The sequence below is a fragment of the Pinus tabuliformis genome, chromosome 4_2 (genome assembly GCF_031772625.1).
Source record: "Pinus tabuliformis cultivar Carrire ecotype Pingquan chromosome 4_2, CPIR1, whole genome shotgun sequence".
Lineage (NCBI taxonomy): Eukaryota > Viridiplantae > Streptophyta > Pinopsida > Pinales > Pinaceae > Pinus > Pinus tabuliformis.
Genome location: NC_142304.1, coordinates 255546987 through 255565674, shown reverse-complemented (window position 1 = coordinate 255565674; position 18688 = coordinate 255546987). Strand labels below are relative to the sequence as shown.

General features: G+C 33.8%; 1 protein-coding gene across 1 annotated transcript; it reads right to left on the bottom strand.

Annotated features, from left to right (window-relative positions):
• Positions 1 to 750: 750 nt before the first annotated feature.
• Positions 751 to 4850, bottom strand: LOC149168967 (transcription factor HHO2-like). Its single transcript, XM_089428492.1, has 6 exons — positions 4059 to 4850; positions 3443 to 3659; positions 3076 to 3338; positions 2398 to 2884; positions 2079 to 2155; positions 751 to 1973 (listed from the first exon to the last, which is right to left on the bottom strand). The coding sequence occupies exons 2-6, from the start codon at positions 3645 to 3647 to the stop codon at positions 1356 to 1358; spliced, it is 1650 nt and encodes a 549-aa protein (XP_089284618.1). The 5' UTR covers positions 3648 to 3659; positions 4059 to 4850; the 3' UTR covers positions 751 to 1355.
• Positions 4851 to 18688: the final 13838 nt, after the last annotated feature.

The following is an 18688-nucleotide window of genomic DNA, read 5'->3' as shown; positions in this document are numbered from 1 at the left end:
TTCCCTGTTATAGCTTTGCATCATCACAATCCTCCAAAGCTCACATGAGAATAAGTGGAATGAGTGGTGAATCTAAATCTCTTTCCCTGATCTAGCCTTCCATCATCCAAAGATCCTTTAAGATTTAGATCCCATTTTCACGGGCATCAGAAAAACAACTTGAACTTTATCACAGAAACTCTATCTGAATGAATGTGGAAAACAAGAACTTGATTGACATGTTTATTCTCGTCCTCTCTTTGATGCATGTTGTGGAGAGGGTAAAGGCACTTTGCTTTCATATGGATTACCATTCACATGAGAATCAAACAAATAACCAGAGATGTTTCGCTGATTTTACTTTTCCCTTGAAGTTTGAACACACAAAATTGTAGTTCCTGCATTTGTGAATAATTAACTTGTCCAAGTTGATAGGAACAAGGGCATTTTTGTTATGAAGCTATGAAATTCTGGGAAAACTTAATGTTATGCTACATGGCATTGGCACTGCTACCATAATTAACATTTTTGACTTCTTATGCACATCAAACAATCACAATACCATTTTTTTCCAAAAACTCACCTATGCACAGGGAATCAAGTAACTCTAACTTGGAACCAGTTGGTTCACATTTTTACCTATCAATTTTTATATTCTATAGTTTTTATACGTTATACAAAAGAGATCTTTGCAGTTAAAAACCCTATTATAAGATACAAGAACTGCTAAATTACTCAAAGAAGATTAAAAGACTGTTATATAATCCAATATCCTTAAAAATTCGATTTCATTAGTCAGCTAGAAACAAGCTTTCACAACCAAAATAAAACAAACAATAGGCACCAGTAATTACAAGAAATACGAGTGTATATAAGTACCCTGGAAAATCTGAGCCTAAAATTCTCGGGAAATCTTCATCACTGATTGACAATGAGGATCTCTTTCTTAAATTTCAGCTCCACTTCCAATAAGGTCAGCTGATCTTGGTGTCTTCTTTGCTTTACACGTATTTACCACACAAATCCGTTGCTACACCATCAATCAGGTATGTTATTGTTGGAATAAATGTTAATCAGAGATGTGCTCAAGCTCAAAAAATTAAGTGATCCGTTTGAAATACGGTTCCATCAGAGGAGCTGCATTCAAGGAGAGCAAGAGCAAAACCAAGGAGAGGACTCAACTTGGTGTTAGACTAGCAAAATAGTTATGGTTTCATAAAGCAATTCACTTTGCCAACAAGCTTGGCTGAAGTCTCCAGAGTCCAAACGAGCAAAAAATGCTGAAAAGCTAATTTGAGAATATAACTGATTCTCCATCTTCATTATCTATTTCCATACATACATAATAGAGCCGAGGTTACTGTTTTGAAAAAGTTTCATCTCCCTACTAGTGCTTGCTTTCCCGTTTGATCTCTAGCTCTGTTGTCTGCTGCATCTCCATCATCTTCATCCAAGAATTTGTGAGGTTGTTTTCTGAGAGACAAACCCCTTCCCATGTTCATCACCTCTGTAGTTTCACCATAGTCTTCTGCCTTCCAACTGGAACTATCTGACTTTGCATCTTCCCCTACACTTTCCTCTCTGCCAGCATCTGCAGAGGTTCCCCTAGCCCCCGAGGATTGCCCATTACACTGAAAGGGCCCTTGTGGGGAGTTTTGAGATTGTGACGGTGTCTGCTGTTGTTGTTCTTGTTGTTGGTCACAGTAAAGTGAGACTGAGTGGTGAAGCTGTGACTTTGAAGCTGCTGGATTTATCTGGCAATAATACTCATGGCCTTGGGAAATGGAGGGCTGACAGTAATGTGACAGAGGTGGGCAAGAAACAGTTGTAGGTATTGGATTGTAAAGCCCACCCTGCCCTTGCTGGGCTGCAGCAGCTGCATGTGCTGCATATTCAGGAGGTACCCAAATTCCCCCAACAACCACCAGCTGAGGTGCTTGAGGATTTGAGCTCGGTGGTGAAGGACTGGGCCTTCTAGTATGTAGGCGAAATTTCTGTCCAAATCCAGAATACAAAATCAACATCAAATCTCATTTTCAATGATATATACTTTCAAAATGACAGATAAGATAAATTGGGGGTTTGGAAAATATGTTTACCTGCAAATGGATTTTGACCTCGTCATTGGTAAGCCCATCCACCTTCATCAACTCTCTAATTTTCTTTGGTGTGGCCACTGAACAACACACCAAAATATAACAAAATCATTATTTATATGGGAACAGAACAAAATCATTGTTAATATGGAAACAAATGTATTGGACACCATGTATCATCTGGTCAAATTAGGCATAGACAGGAGCAGACGAACATCTCTTACTAATAGACTCCATCTATCTAAATCCTAATCCCAAATATATATAAAACATGATATAAATAAATAGACTAAACAAAATCCCATTATAAGAAAAGCCTCACCTTGTGAGCCACCAAGCTGTTGAACAACATTTATAAAACACCGATGCAGTTCAGGTGACCAACACCTTCTACCCTTCCTCTGTGTTTGAGCTTGAGATGTATTAGGTGTAGTGGGATATGTGTTAGCCCCATCGATAACTGAAATTGTTTCCTTTTCATGCACTGGTGTATGTACCTCTTTTGTTTCTTTGGATCTACTAATTCTGTTAGTAGTGGTGGGAGTGGCATTCAAGGAGACTGTTTCATTGGCCACTAATGATGAATCTACTTCACGCTCAGCAGATGACAAAGCAAGATTAGGTAATGTCCTTTCAACAGTGGACCTTACAGGCCGGGGAGCGATCACATGGCTTTCTTTCGAAAAAGGCTGGAATGCTCCTCTCGCTCTGTGTTTTGAATCTGAAAACAGTTTGGCATTTGAAGGAAGAGAGTGTAATTGATGCTGAGAATCCTGCTTCTTTAAGGATTCTTCCATAGATATCCCCCCTTGTAAGATGAAAATAAGTCCAATCTCAGAGATCATCATTAACTGAATGAATTCCAAAAGCACCAAAAATAAAAAACGCTTGGACAATAAATTGAAGAGTCCCCGGTCAGGATAACCCTTTTAAAGCAGCTTTTAATAATGTGTAAGTGAAGAAAACACAATACAGACGATCAATATCCATAATTACCCACCCCTTTTCTGCTATCAATAGTTTCAGGATCTGGTTTCCATAAATTAGCCGAGATCATCCAATTAGGTTTATCACCGTTGTGGAATCTCACCTTCTTGGAAACATGATTTTCCTCAGGTTTGTTTTTAGTCGCTTGAGAAGATTTCTTAATAGGAATGAATTCCTCAAGCACAGGTCTGTCATTCGTATTAGGAGCATTTTGAACATCCTCATGGGGTGAAGTTCGTTCACAGTCAGCCAACTGCTCCTTACAAGCGTCAATGGCTGGAAAGCATCAAGTACAAGGTAGTTCAATATGAAAGGGAAAAAACGGATAGGCTTTTGCTTCAAATAGAAAAAAAATACAGACAAAGTTAAAAAATATATACCATCGTTGAGAAGTTGCATACAGAAAGGAAGCTCTCGTTTAAATGCTTCAATTTTTCTTCGTTCCTCTTCCAATCCCTTGATATATTCTTCATGCCTTCTCATTTTCTCAAGATGATCGCCCACGAGGGAGATGGACTTAAAAACGTTAGAAGCCGAGGTTACAGAAGGGCCACAATTTAAGGTCAATTCTGCCGAGGATCCCATTTCTACACAGATCTATTTGTTCCAATACAGAGATTACTCATTAGATATTCTTTCAAAATAAGCACAGGAAAACCTACAATCTGATCTCTTCCAACCGCTCATGATACCAAATATGCAAAACCTAAATGCCCGTTACATTTTCAGCAAGTTTAGTCCAAAATGTTATACCAATCATACATAATCCACCACTTGAAAAATCATCAAATACAGAACCCAAAACACCCAGAAAATTTCCACTAAAAATAGTAAAAATGTTAACCAGATATGCCAAAACCAGAAAAAATGGGCAAAACTTCTATGCTTATGACTCAAGATGCCGAACATGTAAGCAAAACATAACAGGCGATCTGCGAGAAATTTCAAGCTAGCTACTGAGATCATATATGTTCGATTTCCTGTGAAGGCTCTTACAGTTTATTGGGATGATATTCGCCTCAAGCGTACTGCCCCTGCATTACAGAACCAATTCTCTCTCCAACAGACAATGCTGATCTTACAAGATGAGTCTGAACCAAGAGTCACAAGCAGGTCTATATTTCTGTCCAAAGCTCCATCAAGCTAAAATAAAAAAATGCGAACAGTATTTGCCATGACAAATTCTCTCCCTTGTGAACCCAAACATCACCAAAACAAAACTCAGACAATTTTTATAACGTCTGATTCTCCATGCGAGTAAACAAGGTCTTGATCTTGCTCCCCCTCTCTTTCTCTGACTGTAACTGATCCATCCAGCTCTCTAGATAATCCAAATATCGCACTTTGGAATATAGGATCTAGGAACAGGAATAAACTTTCAGAACAAAGATACTACTAAAAAAAGGGCAAAACACATTAAATATTGTCAAGAGGGCTAAAGCAAAACAACATCCACGACAACCATATGGGCAATAGCTTTAACATTTCTGGAAGAAAAGAATAAGAGACAGCAATGCAAAGTCCATGGCTATGGGTATGCATATAAGCACCAAAAAGTTTTAACCTTGGGATAGGGTGGGGTGGAAGAATCAAACATATTAACCCAAAGCAGGCATCTTCTTCTGCAAATCTTGACCAAAAAAAGAAAAGGCGAAAGAGACCCAGACAGTGCAGATTCTTTAAGAATCTTGAAACTGCCCAGTTATTTTATTCACAGTTGAACAGGTTAATTCAGAGGTGGGGAAAAGAGGGAATGATGGGTATAACTTATAAGTTGCTGCTATGGTCATTGCCATTATTTGGTATGGTATGGTATGGTATGGTATGGTATGTTAAATAAAATTCGTGGTCGAGGCGTCGCGTCGGAATCTCGGCCCCTTTTTTACACACACGCATTCTTTAACAATGGTAAGATTCTCCCCTGCCTGTCACGTTAACCTAACCTAACTAGGAGCACAACAACCAATACAAAACAGCCAGCAGGGCGTAGTATATGAATCATTTAAAATTTACGCGACCACGGTTTTCTCTTCCGGTATAACAGAATTTAAATTTAAATTCTCCTTAATTTAATCTCATTTATATTCTTTTAAAGTACCAGCATTAAAACTCTTGGAGGCACTCTGTAATTCTTTGGAAGTTTGATCGATAGAAGTGTGAAAATGGAATCGATTTAGGTTCTTTTAAGTATCAAGATCGATTTAGAAAACCTCAACAAATTTTGAAGCACATGTTTAGTAGAGTAAAAAAAATGAAAAACATCGAAATTTGTCACAGAATACACGGAAAAATATAATTTCGGATAAATTTGATCTCATACCCAATCAACCAGACAATAACATTCATTTCAAAATTTATAAAGAAACCAACCAGTCAGATCCAGTAAACAAACGTCCAACCTTTAAGCATGTAATTACCGTTTGCCAGCCCCAATATTACCGGCGGTCTTGAATATCCCATCCAAATTCCAATCAATTATATTCCACTGGGCTTCTCTGGAGAGTCTCTATAAATGGGAGGAGATAAGCTCTGGGGCTGTGAGCATCAAGAATATTCGTCCGCGAATCCACCAAATTGAAATCTAAGCCGGGGAATCTTCTTCTTGTCAGATTGACAACATTAATTAATTGATTAATTTAATTGAGAACGGGTCTTTCTTTTATCTTGAATGTGGAGTCGGTCTGTCCCGCACGAGGAATCTGGTATTTGCTTATGAGGTCCGCCGCGTCTCTGTCGTACTAACTGCTTCAAGAGGTGACGTGTCATAGATCCCCTGACGGATGGGTCCTACCCAGCGATCTGAACTCCCTATTCCCCTCACATTTATTATTTGTATTTTAAAGTTTTCCAAAACGGCTTTTGAACGCCCCAAGGGGCCTCTTTGAATATCATAGGAATCCATCATTACAGTAAAATCCGTCCTGGTTTTCTTGAAATTCTCATTCACAATTCCTCATTGGCGGTGAATTCTGTTAAAATAAGATTAAAGAACATAATTTTTTTTGTCATTAAAAGAATCTTCATTAGCTTAAACTTTAAAAATAAAATAATTTAAAAGCGATTCAAAGCGTAAAGGCCAAAGCCAAAATCCAGCAAAACTTTGAATCTCCATTTTTAAATTTAGGGCAAATCCCTAACATTGCCGACATTACTTTACTGGTCTTAAAAATTCCGAGATTCTTCCCTTGCGTTTAGACTTTGCTGATTCTTCCCTTGGCCTCCGCCTTTGTTTTTATTCGTCGGCCCTCAATTAATACACGTCCTCGATTGTATCAGAAGCTAGCTTTAATGTATTTGAATGATGTTAGGTTAAGCAGAATCGGCACAATATGTCCATGTGCAGGGTTTCTGTAATAAAGAAACCCTAACCCAGCCCCACCGGGTCTGGTCAGATAAGATATAATAAACATTTTTTGAAATTAAAGTGGATGATACAGGGTATATTCTTGGATTTGCTTCAAACTGTGGATTGTTGAATGCCATGGTATATTCTTTAATACTGCGCGAAGCAATTTGGGGACGAAGATACATGCTTATATTACGGAATGGTAGATTGTATTGAAGATAATGCTCGCATTCATTGACTGTTACTTCGAAGTTATCCAATTAAAATATTAGATATAATATTATTTATATCCAGAATTAATGTAAATATAATGTTTTCAGGAAACACCGTGTAAAATGAAAAATCTATTTAGATCTAACGGAAATGGGTCTTGGTTAGCTAGTGAAACGTCCATATTTTAGCATCTTGGTGGAAAATTTATTTTTTTGGAACTGTTTTGTCCCTTTTCTTTTTTATGTTGTATATGCAAATATTTTGTTTTAAACGAAAGTGGAGTCGTTTTATATGTAAACATTGCATCATTTTATATGTATAATTAATTTTTTTTTTTATAAATTTAATTATAAAATTTGGATTATTTTAATAAAATATTAAATTTTTAAATCTTTAAAATAAAACCATGTTTAAAATTTTAATTTTTTTTTTAATATTATACTATCCTTATATTAAAAACATCATTCTCACCCTACCTCACATGGTCGGGTAATAAAACCATACCCCAGTTGAATACTCATATTTTCATATGATCAAAACATCAATAGTGAATATAGAATACATATTGTAAGGGAAGAAGTAGGTACGGTATTAATAACATAATATATAATATATATGAGAAAGAAAAAACATATAATTTATAATTACATATTAAATGGTGGTAAATTATTAAAATGTTTCATGTTATATTTTATATTTTTCAAATTATATATGTATGTATGTATATATATAATAACATGGCTTGCTAACACTACATGTTCAACAAAAAAACTATAAATCATGTTCATAGGAGACATGTTTATGTGACAAATTTGTTAATTAATCAATTTAATTAAAAGGGATGAAAGAGCATAACTATTTTTGAGATATATCTCAACCTTTGATTGTGACTACTACTAAGAATATTCTAGAATATTTTGTGGAGGTTGAATCCTACCATTCACATAATAATGATTAATAATTAAATTAAAATTCTATGAACCCTATTCCAAAGTAGACACTGGTTTATTTTTAATTAAAACATTAATGTTAGTAGTTGCATAACATGCATTACATTTATTTTATTTTATTTTGTTGGCTTAACTCAATGAGATTTGAATATTGAATCTCATTGTTTATATAATAATTCATATCATGAGAATCACTAATTGAGCTGCCCCCATAGACCTTATAATTTTTTTTTGGGTAAACGCCCACAAAGGATTTGAACCAGTGACCTTTTCACATGGAGTGCCTTAACAGTGCACCCATTCACTATCAATCCAAAGCCTCATGGGAAACATACGTTGCATTTATTGAATTAATGTTTTTAAGTAATTAATATTTTTCAAAAACTAAATCTAATTAAGGGTTTCTGGGTGTTGGAGAATCAATTGTGTGTGTGTGTGCGTGCCAACTTTTTGTTGCTAATAGAAAAAAAATATTCTCTCTTGGTCAATTTCAAATCTTGCTTTATGAGATGTTTACTCTCATCATGAGTTAATTGTTGAATATTGGTTTGGGCCCAAACTTTCAAGAATCAGATTTACCATGGGTACCATCCTCTAAATGAGGGGATGTACCATCCTCTGAAATTTCGCAACCCGAGATCTATAAATTAGACCAAAGGATTAGCAGGATTTCCCCTCACTATGGTCCAAGTTTCAACTTCTGAAACCTCCTAGAAGATATGTTATATCAGAAATGTCAAGATGACCTATTTAAAGTTGCAGTTAGCCAGCCCAACTTTCTTTGATCATATTTCCTAAAATATCTTGACCCAAGATCTGAAAGTTGGACTACATGATCAATGGGATTTCTTCTCATTATCATCCAAGTTTTAGCTTCTAGAACCTCCCAAAAGAAATGTTATAGCAGAAATACCGACATGACTTGCTTAAAGATGCATCTAGGAAGCCCAACTTCCTCTGATCATATTTCCTAAACTTGTGCGACCCAAAATCTGAAAATTGGACTGAAGGATCAACATGATTTCCCCTAACTATGGTCCAAGTTTCATATTTTGGAACCTCGTGGAAGAAAATTTATAGCATGAATTCAAACATGACCTATTTAAAGAGGAATTTTGGAAGCCTATCTTCCTCAACCAATGTTTTTACAAAATTTAATACATATAAAAAGTTACAACCAAATAGTATAACAACAATAGTCATGATAAATTTGTTGAAGGATTTATACATGTAAATATCAACTTGTTGAAAAGAGAAATTAAATAATCATGCGTGTCACGAAAATCATCTATGTCAAAACTATCATTAACACATAAATAAATATTTATTTATTATAGCTATAAATATATTGGAAATTAAAGTAGGGTGAGCCACGTTCCACCCCACCATTGACTTGATTGACCTACATTAATTCTCATAGCTAAGCGCCCCCATGCTAGATCTTGATGTCTTGAGGAGAACTTAACTTAAGGGTATTTCACACACTCAAATTTAGACCAGATTTTAACACTAGAAGTGAAGGCCATTCTCCTTCACACACACATACGAAAACTCAGTTATCAACCTTTCCATCGTTGACCAAGCTCACATTCATAGAAATACCATGAAGTTTTTAACAATGCAAGGAAGTCATTCTCTAATCCCTTTAGTCCCTCAACCCTCCCCTTTTCAATGTTCTATGTGCCACACATAACTAGGAGCATTCCTAGTACTTAGAACCATCTAGTCCAAAGAAAAAGTGATGCGACACATTCATTCCCTGTTACGTAATTTGTCACTCACAACTCGTAACCAGTCATAAGGTCTTAACCTCTTTGGGTTTTGTCACCAATCCTCTTTTCAATTCACATTTTTTAAGTGAGAGAGAGAGATGGATGAGATAGTAATAAAAGAGAGGAAAACTAGAAGCTTAAGAACTAGGAAGAAGAACCCCTTGATTTTTCCTTCCTTTTATTTTTATAATCACCCCTTGACCCTTCATCTCCCCAACCTTTCAACTTATTTGGAACACTGATCATCACATCAAAGGGAAATGTTCACCCATGGTATATTTTTCCTCTTAAGTTATGTTTCCCCCTCCCAAAGGCATCATAATCTGTTGGTTGTCCCCTTCCTTCAGCTCTAGCAGTTTTATTATTAAAAATAAACATTACATCATATAATAGAGTCTAACATCATAGGATCAATTCGATCCCCAACATTATATGTTCTTAATTACATTAGAAAAGTTTAGGTAATTAAAGGTGTGTCACATTAGTCTTGAAGTAACATTAGTATATTCATATATACAACAAAATAATTTGACATACATGCATGCATAGATATTAATTTAAACTTAAATTATTTCATATACTTGAGCCCATCTAGATTCATTTTTGAACCTTGGCTTTGATACCACTTTGTCACATACCCCTACTAAATTTATCCTAACTACACTTGCAAAAAAATGATTTTCATCTCTCATACATTTTTTCAAACACTTTATAGGTAAAATCTTTCTTTAAATACTTTGTATACAACCAATTATGTAGTCTTCTTCTTGTAGACATTTTGTCAAACATTTTGTACATGAAATCAAATAAGAAACATTGCTTTGATTCCATTAGTAACATCCTAACTGAAATATACCACTCAACCATGCAACTTTAAATTTTTGTCTTTGATATATCTTATCAAATTAGTTTGTATGTGAATTGTAATAAAACACCTTTAAAACATTTCTTCAAATGATTTGCATGCAAATAGGCATATATAAGATACAATAGTAATATCATACAACAATGCTAAGACACAACAATACTATCCCCATCGACAAAACAACATTTTCATTTGTGGATTTCATCAAACAGATTGTATGCAATGAATCATTAAATCATTTAGGAATTTCTTCAAACACTTTGCATGCAAAATAATCAAGTAAATTCCTCAAGGCATATCTCCTAAATTATAGTAGTCCAAGTTCTGAAATATGAACCATATGATTATTGCAATTTTCCCTCACTATGATCCAAACTTTAGTGTTTGGAACCTCCCAGATAATAAGTTATAGCATAAATTCCAACATGACATGTTTGATGCATGATTTTATGAGCATTTAGGAAGATCGACTTCCTCTTATCACATATCCTAAAATGTTGCAACCCAAGATCTGAAAGTTGGACCGAATGATTAGCAATATTTCCCCTCACTACATTCCAAGTTTCAACTTTTGGAATCTCCCAAAAGAAAAGTTATAGTAGAAATTTCAACATGGCTTGTTTAATGCATGATTTTAGGGGCATCCAAGAAGCTCAACTCCCTCTGATCATATTTCCTAAAATATCACAACCCAAGATCTAAAAGTTGGACCATATAATAAACAAGATTTCCCCTCACTATGGTCCAAGTTTCAGCTTCTGGAACCTCTTAGAAAAACATTATAGCATAAATTTCAACATGACTTGTTTAAATATGCATTTAGGAAGTCCAACTTCCTCTGATCATATTTCCTAAAATATTGCAACCCAAGATCTGAAAATTGGACCAGAGGATCAACGAGATTTCCTCCCACTATGGTCCAAGTTTCAGAATCTGGAACTTACCAGAAAAGAGTTATAGCAAAAATTCAAACATGACTGGTTTTAAGAAGAATTTAGGAAGCCTATATTCCTTAACTAGTGCTATTACAACATTTAATACATATAAAAAAATACAACCAAATAGTATAATAACTATAACCATGATAAATTTGTTGAAGAGTAAATGCATGTGCATATAGACTTGCTAAGAGGAACAATTAAATAATCATGCATTTCAGTAAACCATCTATGCCAAAAATATCATTAACAAAAACACAAATATTCATCTATTACAATAAGAAAAATACTGGAAATTGAAGTAGGGTGAGCCACATTCCACCCCACCATAGGCTCAATTGTATTGTAATTTTTCTCACAACTAGCCATGACCCCTATTCCAAATCTTGATTCCTTAAGGAGAAATTAGAGGTATTTCACACCCTCAGATTCCTTAAACTAGATTTTAACACCAAAAGTGAAGGATGTTTTCCTTCACACACACACACACACACACTGTAAAACTCAATGATCAACATTTCCATCTTTAACCAGGCTCACATTGACAAAATTACCATGCAGTTCTACACAAAATAAGGGAGTCCTTCTCTGATATCTGAAGACCCTTAACCCTCCCCTCTTTAGTGTTTTATGAAGCAAACACAACCATGAACATTCCAAATCCTCAGTGCCATCTATTCCAAAGAAAAAATTATGCAACACATTCATTTCCTATCACATTGGTTGTCACTCACAACTCTTAACCAGTCATAATGTATGAACCTCTCTGGGTTTTATCACCAATCCTTTTACCAATTTGATATCATCAATCCTTTTACCAATTTGAATTTTTGTGTGTGTGTCTATGTGTGTGTGTGAGAGAGAAAGAGAGAGAGAGAGGGTGACTAGAAGCTTAAGAACCAAGAAGAATAACCCCTTGATTGCTCCTTCCTTTTATTTTTATAGTCACACCTTAACCCTTCATCTTCCCAATTTTTAGCTCCTTGGGAAGAATAACCATCACATCAAAAGGAAAATATTCACCCAAGGTATATTTTTCCTCTTATGTCAAGTTTTTCCCCTTCCCAAGGCATCACAATTTGTTGGCTGTCCCCTTTCTTCAGCTTTAGCATTTTTCTTAATAAAAATAAACATTACATCATATAATAGAGTTTTGCATCATAACATCAACATTGACACCCTTGCATTATATGTTTTTAATTACAATATAAAATTTTGGGTAACGAAGGGGGTGTCACAAAATGTCCCCCATCAAGAACCATTTTTGTAATCTTTCTTTAAAAGATAAGTGTTAAGTTATAAGAGTTGTATATATTGTTTATGATGTGTATATGCATCCTTAATTTCTATTATATTTAAGATTAGTTGTGCATTTTATATGTCTACATGTTTAAATGAGTTATGCATGGATTTCATGTCTTCTACATACACCATTGTATCATATGATAAGGTACATTATAATTAGCATATTAGATCATCAATGAGACAAATTAAGGAATTTTGAAACTATAGAGTGGATAGAGTTAGGGTTATTGTAATGTAGGTTAGATTGTTGTTTAGGTGCATTACATAAAGACATGAATTTATGTGGGGATTTATTGTATGGAGTATTTCCAGTCTCTCATTTCATCAAATAGTAATTGATCTCATTGATAAGCAAGTTCTCATGTTTGAACAACTATATCTTAGCACGAGACCTACACATGTTATAATCTATTATAGAATTCTCTTTGTACATTGCTCAATTCATTTTGTACTTTGCAATCATAGTCAATAAAATTTGAAGTCTAATGCTTTCTAGATTTATAGTAGTTAACTTAGTTTTTCAACAATGTATTTTTTTTTCATATTCTTTTATTTTATTTTCTACATCCAAAGTTTTATGAAATTTAGCCAGTGAAATAGCTAAACTAGCAAAAGTAGAGTAAGACACACTCAACTTTCTTATATCAATCACTATATTCTTTGTGGTGAGAACCACTTCAAGATCCAAGATTATTCTCTTACTTTTATGCTTCTTTATCACTTGCATTCTTTGTTTATCAAACAAAAACAATTCTAGATTAACAAATTCATCAACTAGTATTAAAATAAGGAGATAACCTCTTGCAATCATGCCCAGGCCAAAAGTAGTAGCAAAGGTTTGAATAGTGAAGACTTCTTCCATTAGTGAAGAATCTTGTTCATCAATATTTCCGTCATTTTCATTGGACTACTGCACTAATTCTTCCCATTCTTATCTTGTCTCTTATGCTCCAGTATCATTTAAAATTTTTCTCCCTTACTTTTCTTCTAATCTCTTCTACTCCTTAACTTTACTTTGCCTTCTTCTTTAGCTAACTCTGGTAGCTTTACTTCTCTTATCTCAATCTCATCTTGTTGAAGATAGAAACAAGAAATGCTAAATATAGAAGTGCTAAAAATAGCATTGATATAAATAGCATTTCGGGATACATTCCAATTTTAGTTAGTCCTTGAACTAAAATTGAGAATTAAAATTCGAATTTGATCATAGCAGCCATTTGAAAAATAATTAATTAATTCATCTTGAGTTAATTAGTTGGAGAAAATCAAACATGAAGTCTATGTGAAGACATGCAACAGTTATCCCTTTGATTGAGGAAGTTATCCCTTAATTAAGGAGATCAGGATGAGTCGCACTTTGATTGTAATTAGTTAGCTCAGTTAACTAAGTCAAGTCTAGTTAGATTAGTTCCAACAGTTTGTGGAATTGATTGTGAGTTCAGTTAGTTAATGCATGCATGCATGTAACTAGTGTACTTCAGATAACTGAATATTCTCTCATAAATAACTCATGCATGTCAGTTCAGTCAGAGATCCAGTTGATATCAGAGGATGGGATAATGTACTATCAGTTGCAGGAATATTGCCTTGAGGATATCTCTTTCATGCAGAAGGAATTCATTCCTTGAGGATTGCACAGTTATTTATGAGTTTGGTGAGTTGTGTGAGAGGTGAATTCACACAGGTGGCAGCCAGAGGACCTAGGAGAAACTGTGCAAGGAAATAGGAGGCTTGGAGGACTGAAGGAAGGCATATGTTGTGTCTATTCAGTCTATGAGCAGCATTGATGGATTGTACTGAGAGCAGGATAGCTTGTGAGCTAAAGCTTTGTGTAATCCGGAGATATTTCCACTTGTATGATAATACAAAGATCAGGGTTTTTAGCTGAGGCTTTCCCCAGAGTATTCTTCTGTGTTCATGTGTGATTGATTTCTCATTTTCCGTTATATGTGTTCTATTTGATCTTGCTCAAAATCGATTAAGCTTCCGCAAGTTTGTTTGTAGAAGTAGATCAAGTATTTTGCTTTAGTATATTGCATTATCAGGTGATCCACAGTGAGAATTTCTACACATCTTTCAACTTCTAAACCTCTACATTGACTTTGGATTTTTTCTCTACTTCGTCTTTTCTTTTAGCCTCAACTTTATTTTTGCCTTTCTCTAATGCTTCTATCCTTCTCTTTTCCTATTCTTTTCTTTTCTCTTAAAGGGCTTGTCTCTCAAAAGCAACCCTTTCAACTTACCTATTCTTTCTTCTCTCTTTTTCCTCAGCAATAACTTGTAGATTATTTAGAACGTCTTCTAAATTAATGCTCTTTTGAGGTTTTTAGATTCAATCTCTTCATGCTATCAGGGGAAGGAGATCTTTATATTAGCTCTATATTTCTTAATAATCCCTATGGGATCATGCTTTTCAGTTCTTTCAAGTTTAAAATGATATTCATCAGTCTTTTCTCCTTCCATTCCATCGCAAGTAGCATCTATTAATCCATACGTGCCTATATACAGAGGATAAGTTGGGCCACTGAATCTTATGATGTTTGATTAGGCATGCATTAAGAACATGTAGAATAGTTTGGGATTTATTTCCTAAATGAGAAACCTATTTGGTATATAATCTAGAAGTATGTGAGGTGTCAAAGTAACGCCATATATCTCTATACAAGTGGATTATTTATCTAGGTGCTAATCTCCATTCTCTTATAATTCTTCCATATCCTTTAGAGATATACTTGGGTAAGATTTATAGATATTTTCTCATATAATGGCACTAGGAAGCCATCATAGATAAGGGAAAATTAAATCTATACATGTTTTTCCATAAGTATTTAAAATAGACATGAATAGGGGGTTTATTTAGGTACCAAGACCAACCTAACCTTATGAATTTTTTGGAAGCACAAATCACATGAAATAGATAGGAAGAAAAATAAAATTATGGGGTTATTCATAATGCAGCTAATTGATCCTTTACCATAGATTTTACTAATTAGTTGGATAGGATAGAAACCTAGTTGAAAATATTTTCACTCTTAGTTATCTCATACATCATTGGCACCCACCCTATCCTCACATGATTTGCATATTTCTCTCAACAAATCCTAGTTTCTAATTGGGTTTCTTATATCTAACTTGACTTAAAGTGTATAATGGGAAATGCATACTACTTGATTTGAAAGTCCTCCCTTCCTCATACTAATAAGTAAGGATATCATAATAGCTATTTTCATGAATAAATACTCTTAGCCACTCACTAGAGAAGTAGATTTCAATCTTTTACATCTTGGATCAAGCTTCAAATTCAATCAATGTGAATGATCTAACACAATTTCCTTGGTTATTCAAAATCCTTATAGCACTAATCTATATATTATGTATTAGAAATATGATCATTTCTATAGAAGGAATTATTGCAGATATGGATACTGCATTGTGTAAGAAGGATATCTTTAATTTTAGTGATATTTTGAGTTCTTCTTATTCTCTTTCATCAAATTTATCATGATTCCTAATCCCTTTCTTATCTTCATTCAAATGAAATAATTCATTGCATCTATGGGACCCATCTTATAGTAGCATACGAAGTATTTACATAAATGGGCATCCTAACATCTTTAGGAGTTTTGGGGTCCATAATTGGTTGCTTTCCCTTGATAGAATTCTTCTACATTTTAATTGATGATTTCAGCATTATGGGTGTCTTCTTTCCTATGTGTTGTTTCCTAAGTATCCTCTATGGTTTCAATTACATCCTTTGGTTAATGTGATACTGGTTGCTAATGTACACATTTCCTCCTCTTTTTTTATCCTTTGGTAGCCATATAGAAATTCCCGCATGTTAATGTAACATAAAAATAGGACACATGGGGTTTATCTAACAAAACAAATTAATTGAATTAACAAATTCTCTCTAGCAATTCGAAATGAAAACTGGTTGTTAAGGATGATAATATTGAGCTTGACTTAAGGCACAAGTTGTTGTATTGGATATTATATATCTTTGAATTCAACTAAGATTTACAATTGAAAGCCAAGTTTTCTCCAATTCAATTCATAGGTAAATACAAAGGAGATTGAACTTCATGCAAGTGGCCCATGCAACTTTTTCAGGGTGGGAAGAAAACATCTATTGAGATGCAAGGAATCACTAGCTAGATTCAAACCAAAAAAAAATTGAATGCAATTGGATATTAACATAACCTAAAGAAAAGATAATGCATTTAAATAGCTCATTTGAAAAGCACAACTTACTAAGCAAACAACAACATTTTGTAATCACCTACTCGGTTTGTGAGGTTGATAGATAGGTGGTTATTTCAAGGTTGCATTGTCCATGAATACTTCTACAATTTGAAGTATTACAAGGGAAAACTAATTGTCAATTCAACATGAAACTCTTTGAACAAATGAGCTTTTACATTCAACTTACAACCTTTATTCTAAACGCCCAAAAGGAAATATTGCATTTATTTATGTCTAAAAGGTGATAGTTCAAGATATGGCGCCATTGAATTGGGCCAAGAAAAGACATGCCTTAAAAATTCATTAATGAAAAAATGACTTATGTATATTACCTAATTAAAAATTTATAAGTTACATGTGTGAAAGGGCTAAAAAACTAAATGATCAATTTGAGAATTGAGGCCAATTGAAAATTTGGGACCCAATTACACTATCTTTCAATGGGGAAATCCCTATTTGGAGATCAAAACCATGTATTAGATTAGATCAAGATTTCAATACAATTAGTGGTTAGAGGGTTCAATTCAAACACTAGGCATTCCAAGGTTTGAGATAAAATTTAAAGAGGATCTATATTAACAAAGATCATCAAACAATAACCAAAAGCTTAAATATTTCAAACGATGATAAGAGGACCTAATTTGGAGATTGTGGCCAATCTCCAAATAAAAACAAGGCTCAACAAAGGGAGGTGAAAGCATGGCTCCATTTTGAAGTTAGGATGATTGAAAAATTAAGAGAAAGAAATCTCTAAGGTAATAAGAATGGAGCTCTACCTAAGGATTGAGGTCGATTAGAATATTGGGAAGAAGTTTAAAAATTGAAGGGGAGAGAAAGGCTTGATTTTGGGGAATTAACTCTGATATAGAAATAGGTGGATAAGATTAGAAAAGAAGAAAAGAGCATGTAAAGAATTTGAACAACAAAAATTGAGAATTCAAGGTAAATACACTTCAATAAAAAATGAAAGGGAAATGAAACTTAGGAAAAAGAAAAAATTGAGGAAAGGGAAATGAAACTAAGGAAAAAGAACAATTTAGGAAAGGGGCTTGATTTGGGAAATAAGAGGGAAAATTTAAAAGTTAACAAGTTAAAATCTTATCGAAGGAAAACATCATCTCAAGTGAAAAGAACCATAATCAAGAGATTGAAACATGAAATCTCATTCAACTTATTCATTTCAAAAGAATTGAAAGAAATTAGGTTGTCAACATGGTAGGTCAACTTCTAGGAGGCATAACATTTTCATACAAACTCCAATTGATGTGATTCTTGCACTGTTTGAAAGGTATCATTATTATTATAAAAAATCATAAAATTAATTAAATTAGGACTTTATTTAAAATTACTATTATTATTATTGTTATTAATTATAAGAATAATTAATATATGAGTTAAACATATATACATTTAAAAGAACATGTAACAAGAGCTTTAACCATGGAGATTCACCTCACTTTGCCATGGATATTTTTAACTTGTAAATATGATTTGTTACAATACCAAGGGCCAATACCATGGTTTACTAATACTCCATGCCCAAAAAAACCATAAATCATGTTCATATCATAAATTTTTTAATTAATCAATTTAATTAAAAGGGAAGAAAGGGCATAACTACTTTTGAGATAAAGCTCAACCTTTGATTGTGACTACTACTAAGAATATCCTAGAATATTTTCTGGAGGTTGAATCCTACCATCTACCTAATAATTATTAATAATTAAATTAAAATCCCTATTCCAAAATAAACATTGTTTTACTTTTAGTTAAAACATTAATGTTGATAGTTGCATGGCATTCAATGTTGCATTTATTAAATGAATGCTTTGAAGTAATTAATGTTAAAAAAAAAAATTCTAATTAAGGTTTTTAGGGTGATTGGTTGGAGAAACAATTTTATGTGTGTGTGTGTGTGTATTTTGTTGCTAATATAAAAGTTGTTATTCTCTCTTGCTCAATTTCAAATCCAAATTTGTGAGATTCTTACTCTCA

Bases quoted from the DNA above. Each gene is read 5' to 3' on its own strand.
- LOC149168967 (XM_089428492.1), bottom strand. From the start codon at position 3,647: ATGGGATCCTCGGCAGAATTGACCTTAAATTGTGGCCCTTCTGTAACC. The intron at 2,156-2,397 runs GTGAGGCTTTTC...TGTGTTGTTCAG, and splicing joins ACAGCTTGGTGGCTCACAAG to TGGCCACACCAAAGAAAATT. The intron at 1,974-2,078 runs GTAAACATATTT...GGATTTGGACAG, and splicing joins AGGTCAAAATCCATTTGCAG to AAATTTCGCCTACATACTAG.